The sequence below is a fragment of the Pelobates fuscus genome, chromosome 4, assembly GCF_036172605.1.
Source record: "Pelobates fuscus isolate aPelFus1 chromosome 4, aPelFus1.pri, whole genome shotgun sequence".
Lineage (NCBI taxonomy): Eukaryota > Metazoa > Chordata > Amphibia > Anura > Pelobatidae > Pelobates > Pelobates fuscus.
Genome location: NC_086320.1, coordinates 370765083 through 370783587, shown reverse-complemented (window position 1 = coordinate 370783587; position 18505 = coordinate 370765083). Strand labels below are relative to the sequence as shown.

Here is an 18505-nt window from a genome sequence, read left to right as displayed (position 1 = left end):
ACAGGCTCCGACACATAGCTACAAGCAGAGACAGGCCGAAACACATAGCTACAATACAAGCAGTGACAGGCCCAGGCATATAGCTACAAGCAGAGACAGGCTCAGACACATAGCTACAAGCAGAGACAGGCCGAAACACATAGCTACAATACAAGCAGTGACAGGCCCAGGCATATAGCTACAAGCAGAGACAGGCTCCGACACATAGCTACAAGCAGAGATAGGCCGAAACACATAGCTACAATACAAGCAGTGACAGGCCCAGGCATATAGCTACAAGCAGAGACAGGCTCCGACACATAGCTACAAGCAGAGACAGGCTCCGACACATAGCTACAATACAAGCAGTGACAGGCCCAGGCATATAGCTACAAGCAGAGACAGGCTCCGACACATAGCTACAAGCAGAGACAGGCCGAAACACATAGCTACAATACAAGCAGTGACAGGCCCAGGCATATAGCTACAAGCAGAGACAGGCTCCGACACATAGCTACAAGCAGAGACAGGCCGAAACACATAGCTACAATACAAGCAGTGACAGGCCCAGGCATATAGCTACAAGCAGAGACAGGCTCCGACACATAGCTACAAGCAGAGACAGGCCGAAACACATAGCTACAATACAAGCAGTGACAGGCCCAGGCATATAGCTACAAGCAGAGACAGGCTCCGACACATAGCTACAAGCAGAGACAGGCCGAAACACATAGCTACAATACAAGCAGTGACAGGCCCAGGCATATAGCTACAAGCAGAGACAGGCTCAGACACATAGCTACAAGCAGAGACAGGCCGAAACACATAGCTACAATACAAGCAGTGACAGGCCCAGGCATATAGCTACAAGCATAGACAGGCTCCGACACATAGCTACAAGCAGAGACAGGCCGAAACACATAGCTACAATACAAGCAGTGACAGGCCCAGGCATATAGCTACAAGCAGAGACAGGCTCCGACACATAGCTACAAGCAGAGACAGGCTCCGACACATAGCTACAATACAAGCAGTGACAGGCCCAGGCATATAGCTACAAGCAGAGACAGGCTCCGACACATAGCTACAAGCAGAGACAGGCCGAAACACATAGCTACAATACAAGCAGTGACAGGCCCAGGCATATAGCTACAAGCAGAGACAGGCTCCGACACATAGCTACAAGCAGAGACAGGCCGAAACACATAGCTACAATACAAGCAGTGACAGGCCCAGGCATATAGCTACAAGCAGAGACAGGCTCAGACACATAGCTACAAGCAGAGACAGGCCGAAACACATAGCTACAATACAAGCAGTGACAGGCCCAGGCATATAGCTACAAGCAGAGACAGGCTCCGACACATAGCTACAAGCAGAGATAGGCCGAAACACATAGCTACAATACAAGCAGTGACAGGCCCAGGCATATAGCTACAAGCAGAGACAGGCTCCGACACATAGCTACAAGCAGAGACAGGCTCCGACACATAGCTACAATACAAGCAGTGACAGGCCCAGGCATATAGCTACAAGCAGAGACAGGCTCCGACACATAGCTACAAGCAGAGACAGGCCGAAACACATAGCTACAATACAAGCAGTGACAGGCCCAGGCATATAGCTACAAGCAGAGACAGGCTCCGACACATAGCTACAAGCAGAGACAGGCCGAAACACATAGCTACAATACAAGCAGTGACAGGCCCAGGCATATAGCTACAAGCAGAGACAGGCTCCGACACATAGCTACAAGCAGAGACAGGCCGAAACACATAGCTACAATACAAGCAGTGACAGGCCCAGGCATATAGCTACAAGCAGAGACAGGCTCAGACACATAGCTACAAGCAGAGACAGGCCGAAACACATAGCTACAATACAAGCAGTGACAGGCCCAGGCATATAGCTACAAGCATAGACAGGCTCCGACACATAGCTACAAGCAGAGACAGGCCGAAACACATAGCTACAATACAAGCAGTGACAGGCCCAGGCATATAGCTACAAGCAGAGACAGGCTCCGACACATAGCTACAAGCAGAGACAGGCTCCGACACATAGCTACAATACAAGCAGTGACAGGCCCAGGCATATAGCTACAAGCAGAGACAGGCTCCGACACATAGCTACAAGCAGAGACAGGCCGAAACACATAGCTACAATACAAGCAGTGACAGGCCCAGGCATATAGCTACAAGCAGAGACAGGCTCCGACACATAGCTACAAGCAGAGACAGGCCGAAACACATAGCTACAATACAAGCAGTGACAGGCCCAGGCATATAGCTACAAGCAGAGACAGGCTCCGACACATAGCTACAAGCAGAGACAGGCCGAAACACATAGCTACAATACAAGCAGTGACAGGCCCAGGCATATAGCTACAAGCAGAGACAGGCTCCGACACATAGCTACAAGCAGAGACAGGCCGAAACACATAGCTACAATACAAGCAGTGACAGGCCCAGGCATATAGCTACAAGCAGAGACAGGCTCAGACACATAGCTACAAGCAGAGACAGGCCGAAACACATAGCTACAATACAAGCAGTGACAGGCCCAGGCATATAGCTACAAGCATAGACAGGCTCCGACACATAGCTACAAGCAGAGACAGGCCGAAACACATAGCTACAATACAAGCAGTGACAGGCCCAGGCATATAGCTACAAGCAGAGACAGGCTCCGACACATAGCTACAAGCAGAGACAGGCCGAAACACATAGCTACAATACAAGCAGTGACAGGCCCAGGCATATAGCTACAAGCAGAGACAGGCTCCGACACATAGCTACAAGCAGAGACAGGCTCCGACACATAGCTACAATACAAGCAGTGACAGGCCCAGGCATATAGCTACAAGCAGAGACAGGCTCCGACACATAGCTACAAGCAGAGACAGGCCGAAACACATAGCTACAATACAAGCAGTGACAGGCCCAGGCATATAGCTACAAGCAGAGACAGGCTCCGACACATAGCTACAAGCAGAGACAGGCCCAGACACATAGCTACAAGCAGAGACAGGCCCAGACACGCAAGGATTTCAGAAACACCAGGAAGAAAAAAAAAAGTTGGTGCAATGATATCTGTATTGCTAGTACTGGAGGGAGTACTAATTGTTATAGTACCTGTATATTTAATTCATTATTTGAAGTTTGATTGCACCTTCATTGTGTGTTGTTCCAAGGAGTAGAAAGAGTATCATGAACAGGAGAAATAGAATGGGGTCAGGAGCAAAGGGACTTTAATGGAGCAAGCGATACGAGACTGGAAGGGTTTCTCTGTATATAGCTTTTAGGGTTTACTCATTAAATCGGGAATTAAGGGGAATTGGGGAGGGAATGTCCACCAACATAACCAAATTGGAAAAGTAGCGTTCAAGAATTTTTTCAGCTCACCTGTTTTATTTTCATTCTTTGCAATTTTCCCCATTGGTTTTACGTCAACTAACCTGGAGCAGACAGCTTAGCTTGGCCTTTTCAACATCTCTTTCTTTTGTAGTGATCATTCTGTAACTGTGTTCTTCTCCAATTTCTCCAGGAAATGCCCTGAAGGCTTTATATGTGTGAAGATTGGGAAGAACCCTGATTATAATTATACAAGCTTTGATACTTTTGGATGGGCGTTTCTTTCCCTCTTCCGTCTCATGACACAAGACTACTGGGAGAACCTATATCAACAGGTCATTTACTAATCACCGGAGTACTGATTTTAATCAATATGATATCGGCAAAGAATGTTTTGGTATCACCAGACAAGACATGAGATTAGTAGTTTTTTTTACACCAGCACAAAGCTGAAAATGTGAAAATGTTTTCCATATGTAGGGTAGGTCCAGCTCCTCCATGTGTGGTGGCACTTTTATGCAGAAGATGCTTCCAGTAACAAAATAAAAAAAATAAAAAAATAGATAAAATGCTTATTTCTCAAGAAAAGTGCATACATTTTCCATACCTCCCAACTTCTCAAATGGACAAAGAAGTGCACTTTTTGGGTAGGGCGATTTGTAGACATTTTAGGTCACTTGGTGATACGTTTATGTAACTAAATTTAGAACAAGAACAATGTATCTTACACAGACTAATTTCTAAACACATTTATTGTAGTGTAAAGACACATTACTGGGAGTATTATTGCTGTGGAGCTCTGTTATACACTCAGACACATTACTGGGAGTATTATTGCTGTGGAGCTCTGTTATACACTCAGACACATTACTGGGAGTATTGTTGCTGTGGAGCTCTGTTATACACTCAGACACATTACTGGGAGTATTATTGCTGTGGAGCTCTGTTATACACAGACACATTACTGGGAGTATTATTGCTGTGGAGCTCTGTTATACACAGACACATTACTGGGAGTATTATTACTGTGGAGCTCTGTTATACACTCAGACACATTACTGGGAGTATTATTGCTGTGGAGCTCTGTTATACACTCAGACACATTACTGAGAGTATTATTACTGTGGAGCTCTGTTATACACTCAGACACATCACTGGGAGTATTATTACTGTGGGGCTCTGTTATACACTCAGACACATTACTGGGAGTATTATTGCTGTGGAGCTCTGTTATACACTCTGACACATCACTGGGAGTATTATTACTGTGGAGCTCTGTTATACACTCAGACACATTACTGGGAGTATTATTGCTGTGAAGCTCTGTTATACACTCAGACACATTACTGGGAGTAGTATTGCTGTGGAGCTCTGTTATACACTCAGACACATTACTGGGAGTATTATTGCTGCGGAGCTCTGTTATACACTCAGACACATTACTGGGAGTATTATTGCTGTGGAGTTCTGTTATACACTCTGACACATCACTGGGAGTATTATTACTGTGGAGCTCTGTTATACACTCAGACACATTACTGGGAGTATTATTGCTGTGGAGCTCTGTTATACACTCAGACACATTACTGGGAGTAGTATTGCTGTGGAGCTCTGTTATACACTCAGACACATTACTGGGAGTATTATTGCTGTGGGGCTCTGTTATATGCTCAGACAAACCAACAATATTGAGCTCCTAGAAATGAGGGACATTAGGATAGAAAAGGGGGGCAGATGGATTTGGGTACGAAATAGGGACTGTCCTTTATTAATAGCGACACTTTGTGACATTTTGAGAACCCCCAATCCTTTAAGTCAATGACTATGTAGTCAACAAGGGCGTCATATCTGCAATCTGCTTTTAGAGGACAGAAGTGGGAATGATGTCTGAGGAATCTAATGTGCAAGCATGTATTCTCGAGAAAAAGGAGTGCTTTGGTTTTAGTTAGAAAAGAAAATACTTTGAAATAACTTTTTCATTTTACTGTCTAAACTACATGTTATGGAAAGTCCATGAAGGAGAGAATCTCACAAAAGATATTTCATGAAAAAACTATTATTGTGATTAGAATGTCCCCTTCTCTTATTTGCACATTCAATATTTCTTCTCTTTTTTTTACTGTTGTGTATTTTCAGACTCTCAGAGCTGCTGGAAAGACCTACATGATATTCTTTGTGTTCGTCATTTTCTTGGGTTCTTTTTACCTGGTCAACCTGATTCTAGCAGTGGTTGCAATGGCCTACGAAGAGCAGAATCAGGCCACCATTGCCGAGGCAGAGGCAAAGGAGAAAGAATTCCAGCAGGCCATGGAGCAACTTAAAAAGGAACAGGAGGTAAGAAAGGCGTTGTCCCTTTGTGTCTAAGTATTGTTCTCTAGCACTTTTGAACTCTTAATTTTATTGCAGGTCTGGGCTTTGTAGTATTATTTTAAAACATCTCCTGAATGTAACCTGAATTTAAAGCAGAACTAATGCATCTTTCTTTAAACAGGCGTAGCTATAGGGGGTAATGTCAACACAATAAACAGCGTTACATAAATGATGTTGTTGTATTGACAAAAGACAATGTAACTTAAGAAGGACTCGATATATATAAAGGACTTTGGATCTTTCACTTTACTTTCTTTCAGAAACTTGTATTTCTAAAAAAACATTGTGAAAATAAAATATTTTTCTCTTATTGATCATTGATCGATCTTCACGTGATAAACTTTTCCTTGCTGGCTTTATTTTTGGTTGAGTGTGGTGATGTGCGCTTCTGTCCTTTTTTACATTCTTCTAAATGTAATCTGTTTCATTGGTTTAAATTCAGGCCATGGCTGCCCGAGGACCTGACGCAGCATCTCACAGTTCCTGCGAGATGTCACCTTTTAGCTCCAAATTTGCCAAAGAGAGGCGGAACCGACGGAAGAAAAAGAAATCATCGGAAGTGGACGAATATTGTGAAGATACAAAAACTAACAGAGGGGAGTCGGATGAAGAAAGTATGAGAAAGATGGTAAGATCACTGATCATAATTTAATATTTTAATAAACAGTACATTAGTTTTATCTCTTTTTAATACGGTGGTATCAATGTTGACCACCACTAACTGGCCACTTATGGGCAGTGTAATTGACAACTTAATTTCCAAAGTCTAAAGGAGCCCCATCAGCATTTCGTGGAGTAATAAACTATTTATTTAGACTGGAATAAAATCCAGACATCAAAGACTGATGCTTCTTCATGCTCCAAAAGGCTTTTCATGTAAATCACCCCCTGCCTCTCAATTGTACTTCCAACCTTCTTGGTTAAAACTCAGCAGGTACATATTCAGCATGAAAAGCCTTCTGAAGTGTGAATAAACAGCAGTCTTGAATGCTTTACAAGTTAAAAAAAACATTGATATATTTACTTTTACTCAGTGTTAAAACTACGTGCCAAAGCCTTAGCCACATGGGTATTAATATATTTTGAATTCATTTTTCTATGAATTCACTGGGATTAATATAAAAAAATTACAAAAATAATTATACATATATGAAATAATTCTGAGCATTTTTTTTAAGACAAGGTAATACATTCAAAACAAATATATACTTCTCTATATAGTAATTCCCCACTTTTTTTTCTTTCATTTATTTATATAATATTGATCGGGGTACTGACTGCTGATAACTGTTTGTTGATTTAAACGCAAGGGCTGTTTGAATGATTTAATATTTTTGGATAACATTTTAAAGTTATTTCCTATAATGCAAAATATTTTAATATATTCATATTTTTTATTGAATTATATATATATATTATATTTTAATATTTGTAAAACATTTTTTTAAATGTTATTCAAAAACATTAAATCACTTGAAAAGCCTATTCAAAAATATTAAATTGAGTCCTAAATGTACAGACTTTATCAATGGGTTGTGGAATGTTGTGGAATTTGATATCATAAATATTAAGCCATACAGTTGTTTCTACATTCTTTGAACGCTAGTGGTGTGTTATGGGGCTTCATTGTTACGTGATAAAAAATACTCTCCTAAAGATGTGCCACCTATAGTTATTTGACATTTTTCCTTTATAAGTGGAGAGAAATGCGTTACCCACTCACCTGGCAGTGAAAACCATCAGCACTGAAATGTCTGTTTGGTGTCCACGTTAGTCTATAAATCACTCATCTGAGCAAATAATACTTTGTGTAGCACCTGTTCGACAGGAAGTAGCCACTGCTCTAGTGACTCAAGAGAAACAAATCCCATTTCTTTCTGCACCTATATGTTGGAACTAATTTGGATCAGATTAAATAGAACATTCTCAGATTTTAGCAGCTGTCTCAGCACTATCATGGAGTCTGTTTCTTAAAACAGCACCGTCACTAACAAACAGTGCTAATGATATACTTCTCAATTGTGAGCCTACCAGCAACAGGCAAGTGCAGATATTATATTTTGTTAATGACACTACTTTCTGCACAGAAATATAATTATTTGTCTTTTTTTTATCATGTGTGAGGGCAATAGCTTCAAAATTATAAAAATAAAATACATAAAAAATGGCTTCGATCTGACACATGGCAACTTTTTATTTTAATTTAAATTGTTCATAGAACAATTTTACAATTTCCGTATAGGTTAAGATTTACAGATATCCCTAAACATTTTACCTTGTTTCAAGCAGTAGTTTTATTTTGTAACTGCACAATAATTGTGTCAGTTTAAAGTATCTTTAGATATTAGCAAATATAGTCAAATCTCCATTTTTTTATGACTTTATCCATAATTTTACTTGCAGTCTCTGCTTGGAATTGGGTTTGGCCCAAGTTCTGGAAAACGGAGGATAAGCCAAGGGAGCATATTTAATTTCCGCTTCCGAGGAAGGGATATTTGCTCAGAGACTGATTTTGCCGATGATGAAGTGAGCAATGCAAGTGATCCCCACAGAGGATCCCTGTTGGTTCCCCGCACAGGAAGACGACAAAGCACTCAGAGTCAAACTAGTCCAATTTCTTATCCTAACACACCTGGTTATACTCAGAATGGTAAAAGGAATAGTTCCGTGGATTGTAACGGAGTTGTGTCACTGGTTGGTGGAACTGGGACATTTTCTAACCCGTCATCCCCTGGTGGATTACTGTTGCCGTCTGTTATCTTGGAAAAAACTGGAGCTGAAGAAAATGTAAGTACCATTAAAAAAAAAAAAAATTCTGTTAACTTCTACAAAGAACAATTGTAAACAAACAACCTTGACTAGCCTTCTATTGTTAGAACACGGCTTGAATTACTCTGATACATGGTGGCAGTGGGTGAGTTTACGTTGCAAGAGCGGGTGTCATATACAAAACAAACAAGACCATTATCAATGAGTTAATAATAGAATTTTTTAATATCTATAATTAGATATTTTTACATGATATTAATAATACATAGCAGCTGATTTGTAGTCTTTGAGTATTGTTTTGCGTTGCAGGCTTTCACGCACAGCAGATGGATTGTAGTTGAGACAATAGATGTTCAAAACCAGATCCTCCACTGGTTCGCTCACGCTCTAACTCTTCGGTTTAATATTTTTGGATAGACTTTTAAAATGATTTTTGCCAAAATCTATCAAAATATTTTTTTTTAAAAACATACATAAAAAAGAACATCACTCTATCAAAATATTTAAAAAAAAAATCATTTTAAAAGCTATTCCAAAAATATTACGTCTTTTGAAAAGCATATCTAAAAATTTAAAATCAAAGCCATAATCAGTGGCTCTACTGACCACGTCACTCTCCGACCTTTAAACTGTACTTCTTTAATCGTATCCCCCATGTTTATACCTTACCTCCTCTAGATTGAAACTGACACAGAGTAGACAATAACAAATTGTTTCTTGTTAGCACTTGTAATAATTGGTTCCTTGTTTTTTTTATTCTGTTATATCACCACATTAACCGTGCAAAGTGCTATGGGATATGTCAGTGATACATGAATGCCGATAATATTAACAATGTGTGAGATGAAGAACAGATATTGAGTAGATGGTGACTGGATGATTTTCAGAAGACAAAACGTCAAGCAATGCGGAATTCTGAACAAAAGGAAGTGTATTAGGTGTTATGGTTATGGATATTAGTAGGGATAAATCAATATGGCAGTCAAGTTGAGGTTAATTATTGTAACGTGTGCTGTAGTTTTAAAGAGAGTCAGGATTTGGGAAGAGTAGAGTTGAGTTAGAAAAGAATGACATTAGTAGTGAAAATTAATCGATCACTAAGTAAGAGAATAGATGTACGTTGAGAAGTTGGAGATGCATGTGAATTAATGAGGTAAGCATAAGATTAACCATTGTACGGGAGAGAGCAGTAATTCAGAATGATTTAGAACAGGAGTTTTTAACTTTTTTTTCCTCCAGGTTGAGGTGGTCAGTGTTGGCACCCATGATTTAAACTAAGCAAAGAGACTGAATATATAAAATGTGACACAGAACATTGTAACAGGGAAAGTATAAGAAATTGAACATTGACCGGATAAATGCATATATGACTGTTAGTTAATGGTGTATCGATCCCCCCCCCAAGTGTCCATATTGTGGAGGGACAATCACTATTTTGGGCCCAAGTCCCTCTTTTCTCTCTTAATGTCCCTCTTTTCTATGAGCTCCTTATTGTTGGTGTGTCTGAGTGTATAACAGAGCTCCACAGCAATAATACTCCCAGTAATGTGTCTGAGTGTATAACAGAGCTCCACAGCAATAATACTCCCAGTAATGTGTCTGAGTGTATAAGTGAGCTCCCCAGCAATAATACTCCCAGTAATGTGTCTGAGTGTATAACAGAGCTCCACAGTAATAATACTCCCAGTAATGTGTCTGAGTGTATAACAGAGCTCCACAGTAATAATACTCCCAGTAATGTGTCTGAGTGTATAACAGAGCTCCACAGCAATAATACTCCCAGTAATGTGTCTGAGTGTATAAGTGAGCTCCCCAGCAATAATACTCCCAGTAATGTGTCTGAGTGTATAACAGAGCTCCACAGTAATAATACTCCCAGTAATGTGTCTGAGTGTATAACAGAGCTCCACAGCAATAATACTCCCAGTAATGTGTCTGAGTGTATAACAGAGCTCCACAGCAATAATACTCCCAGTAATGTGTGTGAGTATATAACAGAGCTCCACAGCAATACTACTCCCAGTAATGTGTCTGAGTGTGTAACAGAGCTCCACAGCAATAATACTCCCAGTAATGTGTCTGAGTGTATAACAGAGCTCCACAACAATAATACTCCCAGTAATGTGTCTGAGTGTGTAACAGAGCTCCACAGCAATAATACTCCCAGTAATGTGTCTGGGTGTATAACAGAGCTCCACAGCAATAATACTCCCAGTAATGTGTCTGAGTGTATAACAGAGCTCCACAGCAATAATACTCCCAGTAATGTGTCTGAGTGTATAACAGAGCTCCACAGCAATAATACTCCCAGTAATGTGTCTGAGTGTATAACAGAGCTCCACATCAATAATACTCCCAGTAATGTGTCTGAGTGTATAACAGACCTCCACAGCAATAATACTCCCAGTAATGTGTCTGAGTGTATAACAGAGCTGCACAGTAATAATACTGCCAGTAATGTGTCTGAGTGAATAACAGAGCTCCACAGCAATAATACTCCCAGTGATGTGATACTGGTTAAAAATAAATGCCTTCAGTTATTATTGTCTTCACAAAGTATTTGCCGTTTACTTGTAGAGAGAACTCTGACTTCCTGTGTTTTGTGCACATGTAATGCACTTTAATACAGTTTATGATTGAGATTTGAGCAGTGACTTCATTTACTTTATCACCATCGCAGTAAGTGCGAGAAGTGTTGATTACATGCAATACGTCATCTGAAAAATTATCAGCAGAAAAACCACACAGAGTGACCTGGCATCTGTAGCACTTTTGATAATGTCTGTCCTGTGACCATTTCTTACAGTGTATAATAAAGTCTAATATTGGCATGACTTGGCAACTGTGCTATCAATGAGTTAAGATGGCATCTAATTGTAGTCGTTAGAGCTCCCCCTATTGCCAATTTAGTACCGCTCAGTATAAAACATTGTTACAACTCTACAGAAACAAATAGTTTCATTTTCAGAGCAGATCGTCGTCTGTGTCTGTTTCGATTAAATAAGACTCTGTTATGTAGAAACATGTCCTAAGTGAATGCATCAATCAAATATTTGCCTCCTGACTTTGGGGACACTTCTTAAACACCCATGGAACAAGACAATGCAATTGTCAAAGAAACACACCGAGTAACAGGAATCACTTGTTTGTTTAATGTAACAAAATCCAACTCCATCCAATTTCTCATGCCACATTTCAAGTCTCATGTTTGATTTTGGCTATACTCTGCTCCCTGAGGTTTTTGCGGCTGTCTATTTTAGGCATTATTGAGTGGTTTACATGTATTTCTCTTTATACTCCTGCAAGATTGTTACTGATGAAGATATTACGGACATGGATCGTAAGACTACTCAATACAAACTTAGAAAGCCAATAGAGTCAAAGCTGTGTCTCTGTAGATTTTAACAATGTGATGCTCATCTTAATCTATATTGAGCAGCAAGTGATTGCATATATGCATACACAAAGACCTGCTTCTGGTGTTGGACTACATTTCCCATAATTATCAACCAGCTGCTAGCTGTTACTATATAACTTCTATACTGAAAGGTTGGCTTTTCATATTTCTTTGTTGACTGTTTTTCAAATTGGCCTTTTGTTAGTTGTTAGACCATAACTCCTGGCCTGTTTGCTAATTCTGATGTTGCCAGAGAACTTTAAGGTTATTAGTGCAAAAAGAAATGTAAAGGGGAATTATGGACAAACCCGAATTGTAAAAAACAATTTCTAAGCAATGACCCAGTATTAACTGCCAAGCACTCTGTGTATTAATATCTGTGGTATGCTAGGTACCGTGTAAAGAGACATTTGGGGCAAATCTGTAAAAGTGCAGCAATATGGACATTTAATTTGTTTCTATGATGATTGCTCCAGTAGATATTTTCCCAAAAAATGCTTTTATACAGAACTCACATTTTTACTGAGAAAAAACACAAATCTCTCATAGACAGAGTATGACCTCAATGTATACATCTTACCAAGTTCAGCTTATACATCTTACCAAGTTCAGCTTATACATCTTACAAAGTTCAGCTTAAACATCTTACCAAGTTCAACTTATACATCTTACCAAGTTCAACGTATACATCTTACCAAGTTCAGCTTATACATCTTACCGAGTTCAGCTCATACATCTTACCAAGTTCAGCTTATACATCTTACAAAGTTCAGCTTAAACATCTTACCAAGTTCAACTTATACATCTTACCAAGTTCAACTTATACATCTTACCAAGTTCAACGTATACATCTTACCAAGTTCAGCTTATACATCTTACCGAGTTCAGCTTATACATCTTACAAAGTTCAACTTATACATCTTACCAAGTTCAGCTTATACATCTTACCAAGTTCAGCTTATACATCTTACCGAGTTCAGCTCATACATCTTACCAAGCTCAACTTATACATCTTACCAAGTTAAACTTATACATCTTACCAAGTTCAACTTATACATCTTACAAGGTTCAACTTATACATCTTACCGAGTTCAGCTCATACATCTTACCAAGCTCAACTTATACATCTTACCAAGTTCAACTTATACATCTTACTGAGCTCAACTTGGCCCTGTACGCTATATATACATATTCCCAAGTCCAACTTATACATCTTACCATTCACCATATACATCTTACCAAGCTCAACTTATACATCTTACCGAGTTCAGCTAATACATCTTACCAAGCTCAACTTATTCATCTTACAAGTTCAACTTATACATCTTACCAAGCTCAACTTATACATCTTACTGAGCTCAACTTGGCCCTGTACGCTATATATACATATTCCCAAGTCCAACTTATACATCTTACCATTCACCATATACATCTTACCAAGCTCAACTTATACATCTTACCGAGTTCAGCTAATACATCTTACCAAGCTCAACTTATTCATCTTACAAGTTCAACTTATACATCTTACCAAGCTCAACTTATACATCTTACTGAGCTCAACTTGGCCCTGTACGCTATATATACATATTCGAAAGTCCAACTTATACATCTTACCATTCACCATATACATCTTACCAAGCTCAACTTATACATCTTACCAAGTTCAACTTGTACATCTTACCCAGTTCAAATTATACATCTTACCAAGTTCAACTTGTACATCTTATCAAGCTCAACTTTGCCCTGTACGCTATATATACATATCACCAAGTTCACCATATACATCTTACCAAGTTCAGCTTATACATCTTACCAAGTTCAGCTTAAACATCTTACCAAGTTCAACTTGTACATCTTATCAAGCTCAACTTTGCCCTGTACGCTATATATACATATCACCAAGTTCACCATATACATCTTACCAAGTTCAGCTTATACATCTTACCAAGTTCAACGTATACATCTTACCAAGTTCAACTTATACATCTTACCAAGTTCAGCTTAAACATCTTACCAAGTTCAACTTGTACATCTTACCAAGTTGCCCAGGTAGGTGCAATGTACAATAGTGTGCTCTGCTAGGACGGCAACTAATGCTTTCTGGAACCTGAAGTTTGGTATTGAAATAACAATGGCGCCATCAAACAAAGCGACTGGCCGGTAGTACCTGTAATGTCTTTTTATGGATTTTGCATAAGCACATTATATCTAATGCACGTAACTCACATAGCATCCTCTTTATGCCTGCATAGTGGCCAATGGTCTCTCTGCAGTGTCACGACGAATGGACACTATTTAAGTCGAACCTAGATAATGGAGGTGATAACGGAGATACAGTATTGAACAATGTAATTGCCTTTTCTACATTTGAATGAGTTTCATTAAGTTTCCAGACCATATGTTTATAAAATAAAAGTTTCAAACACAAGTATTTTATTCTAAATCCGAATACAGACAACTGGAATAATACCAGGACAATTGGTGATGTACTATGCTCGACTTCTGTGATGTAAAGTAGGTTTCCAATACTGATTCAATCTACAAGAGTATCACTAAAACAATGGTTTTAATGACTCAGATGATGTTGCTGAGATTTTGCTAATTCCTAGTGCCATAATCATAGAGTGGGCATTTCTATTGTTCCCCTTGGAGGAGGCAGTCCCCTGGTGTCATCAGGGGACTAAGGCAGGCCAGGACCCGAAAATCGGGACTGTCAAGCTGAATTCAGGACAGTTGGGATGCATGGAATGCAAAGTGAATTTTACATTTAAGGTCAAAACAACTAAAATGGAAAATTTCTCAAAGTCAGATATTCTTTCATTTTGGCTACTCTGGCCTTAAAGAAACACCCATTGAACTCTCACTTGATGTGCCACAATTACAAGCAACACACCAATCTCATTTACCCTATTGTCACTGTTAGCTGCTATATACCAGGGTAAATCCAGCACATGAAATACAAAGCTAAGCAGGAGATCTTCCATTATAGGTATGGTTCCAGGATATATGTTGACACCCGCGATTTGTATAATGGAGGTTATTTTTTCCATGGAAACACAATAAAAGATGTTGAAATACTACAAAACCGCTGCGGATTTGTTGATGTGAGGACCATGGTCGGGTGATGCGATTTTGCTCAGTTGTTATAGAGCTGTTGAGATATCAGCAGAGACATCAAAGACATGTTTATATATTTAGATGAAAGCATAAAAAAGCCGGATAACAATCAGAATGGAAAATGAAAAAGTTCTGCACAGAAAAATGCTACCAGAACAAACCGAGAATAATAGTCGTATTATTCCTTTATTTTTATTTATGGCTCAATGCGTGATTGTATAAAGGTGCCTGAATGGGTTTTTATAAACGTGAAAAATAATAGATAATAATCACTGATTTTATTTCGCATTAAGCTTAATGCTAACGCCTGGTGGAGAATTGTAACAAATTCAGGTGAACTAAAAAACGTTGCAGATTTTATTTTGTTTTAAATTACATTTTTTGGTTTTGGTTATTGTTGTTTTTATATAGTGTCAACAAATTCTGCAGCGCTTTATAATGGGATATTAAATATTAATATTTATAATATTAATGGTTATGATGTAAATTTTGATGTAAAACACACTATTTGTGTCACAGAGACACTATGTATTTAAGCCCTGTACGCTACATATACATTATATATCCAGCCCCTGTATTATTTAGCATCTACATCCATATAGTTTCCGTTTCTAGAGCTAGTTTAGGCTCTATCAGTCCCGTGAGGGCTGCATATGTCCTGACAATTACCTGTTGGTGGTGAGGTTGAAGTATATTATGGGCCAAATAGTAAACTCATCTTTACCTACACGCCTCCTCCCCTCCAACCAGCAGCGATGTCACCATAGGTGATTTTATGAATTCGGCAAAGTCCCCAAAAAGTGACAATACCGCTTTAAGTGTGTTATAAATTTCTACTGTCAAAAGAAATAACTTACAGACACTCACAACAAACAATGAGTCCACTCAGATGGTGCATAAATGGGGAAAAAAAATATATATATAGTGTAATATGGTTTTGTATTAATATAATGAAATTCTTATAATAAACCAATTCACTCACAAACATCGAGCAAGTGAAGGCAGCTCAGCCTAATAGACTCCAAACATACAGCTCCCATGCGATTTCGTAACTTAATATCCCAAATGTCGAATGTTCGGTGGGCAGCAATGAGGATAGATATATTTTTTGGACACAAAGAAATAAATTCAAATAGTGTCTCCAGCTGCCGGTAATGCTGGAGTCAAGAGCCTCGATATCGAATACATTGCCAACAAACTGTGCAGAGCCAATTGGGGTTTATTGTTCACTATTTGAATGTATTTCTTTGTGTCGAATACATTTATCAATCTTCATTGCTGCCCACCGATCATTTGACATCTGGAATATTAAGTTACAACATTGCATGTGAGCTAGATGTTTGGAGCCTTAATAGCCTGAGCAGTCTTCACCTGCTCGATGTTTGTGAGTGAATCGATTTATTATTGCACTATATATTTTGTGTCTTTTTTTTTTCTCCCCATTTATGTACCATCTGAGTGGATTCATTATTAGTTGTGAGTGTCTGTAAATATATTTTCTCTGTCTGGTGGAATCTATAACACAGTCAAGTGTGGATTTAAAGTCACAGCACAGTTTGATTCGTGATTGAAAAGCACTTTGTTATGAATATTTTCATGTATAGAAATATTTTTGTATGGGATTACCACAAACACTGAGTATTGAAATTTAAAGCACAGCACACCTCTTATATGTAGTGTTTGATTTAAGAGTGTTTTGGGCTACTGTTCTTAATAGGATTGCTGCTTACGTTTTATTTTATTTTTTTATTATTGGGTGCGATAATATGTCAGTGCAATATTCACTTTTTTAGTAGGAGATTATAGTGTTAATCAATAATAATCAAATTGAAAAAATTCTCCAAGACAGCTCTGTTATTCTTTTTGCTTTGATTTCCCCGCTATTCATATTTTACTGAATAACCTTACGTCTTGTAACAATTGTTTCAGAGTCTGCCTCGAGCAGTGGGTCCTGCATTGGCACCCAGTGAGTGGCATCTTTCATGATGCCTTTCCTGGTATCTCAGTCTTTCTGAGTGTCATGGAATGTAAAGAGCCTCAAGGTGTCCTGTGGTAGCCATCAGTGGCCGGCAGCATGTCCAAAGCATACTGACCATTTCTACTCGGAAGAGTTCTTTTTGTTTTGTTACTGTTTTTTTTTGTTTTCCATTTCTATTTGAAATTGTAAAACTGTCACCATTGTCCAAGTGGTTATTAAGTGCTTCTTTTCGTTTTCTAAGTCCCCATCCCACTCTCTGCAGGAGATCTTGCAAATGACTGGCTTGAAAATGCTAAAAGTCAATATTTCTGCTCAAAACTGTAAAAAGAAACAAGTGAGTCATATTTTAAACTCCTGAAAAAAAACTATTCGAACTCGCTTGCACCGGAAAAATCTGACATGGTCTCAAAACAAAAGTAATAAATATAAAAAGGTTTTTATTGGAAAGTCCATGTTAGATTGACTGTCCTTTTCAGATATTGGCATCAGGATAGCCATTGGAAATTCTGGGGCCCCACATGCCCACCTGTGAGCCTACCCACATGGGGCCGAATGGTTCTTATCTGCCATCACATTCTATGATTCTATGTTTCTAAATGCAGTGAGGGTATTTTTTTTTTCTTTTCTTTTTTAAGTTTTAATTTTTTTTTGTATAATTTTTTGTATAATTGTATTAATTTAAAAAAATGTATTTCCCCCCCCTTCTTGCCTCTTACCTGTAGCCAGGGAGGGGGGACACTGGATTCCCTGGTGGATCGGTCAGTGGCTCGGCTGGATGGGCCAGCAAAGAGGGGCCCTGCAGTTTTTATTTTCCCTCTCTCGGCTCTACTTCTGTCGCAAGCCCGGCATGCATTGCGTGCCGCGGAGCATTGTCATGGCAACCCGCAGCAACGCTTTATAGCCACAGCTCGCGAGAGTGCCGGAGCGGAAGGTGAGAGTGAAGCCAGCAGGGCCCGTAGAGGCATATATATATAGCTGTACTCGCATGTTGGGTAGACTAGATGGGCCGAATGGTTCTTATCTGCCGTCACATTCTATGTTTCTATATATGTATGCACCTTGACGGGCCGGGGGCTCGTACACGCAGAGCATTAGCAGTGCAGTCCTGGCCCCTCAGGACCACTGGGCGCGTGACAACCATCATAGTTGTCACCCCCTGATGGTGGCTCTGATTGGGCATATTTAGCAAAACCTCATTATGCCTAGTTTATTGCAGGGGCTGGGAGGAAGCTAAATGGAGATTTACTTACCTGAAGCTCTCCATTGTGCGAGGTGCCATCTTCATTCTGAGGTCCGTATTCAGCTCCTGTCGCTCTGTATCCAACGTATTCAGCTCCTGGTCTCTGTATTCAGCTCCTGACCTCTGTATTCAGCCTCTGTATTCAGCTCCTGACCCTGGTGACACCCTCCAGTGTATTTAGTCAAACCATCTGCTATTGGCATGACAACTTACTTGAGGTTCGCTGGCACCATCGGCTTTCTGGATTGAGAGTTGGATGCCTTCTAGTCTGAGCTAGCCTGGCAGTGCAGGGCTTATCTCAT

General features: G+C 39.4%; 1 protein-coding gene across 3 annotated transcripts in view; it reads left to right on the top strand.

Annotated features, from left to right (window-relative positions):
* The window catches only part of LOC134609180 (sodium channel protein type 4 subunit alpha-like), a 362813-nt gene that overhangs the window by 132887 nt on the left and 211421 nt on the right, over positions 1–18505 (top strand). For all 3 annotated transcript variants that reach the window (XM_063452713.1, XM_063452712.1, XM_063452711.1), the window contains 4 exons: positions 3526–3667; positions 5469–5666; positions 6145–6330; positions 8106–8489. In XM_063452713.1, coding sequence (XP_063308783.1) covers positions 3526–3667; positions 5469–5666; positions 6145–6330; positions 8106–8489 — 910 coding nt within the window. The remainder of the gene's footprint in view (positions 1–3525; positions 3668–5468; positions 5667–6144; positions 6331–8105; positions 8490–18505) is intronic.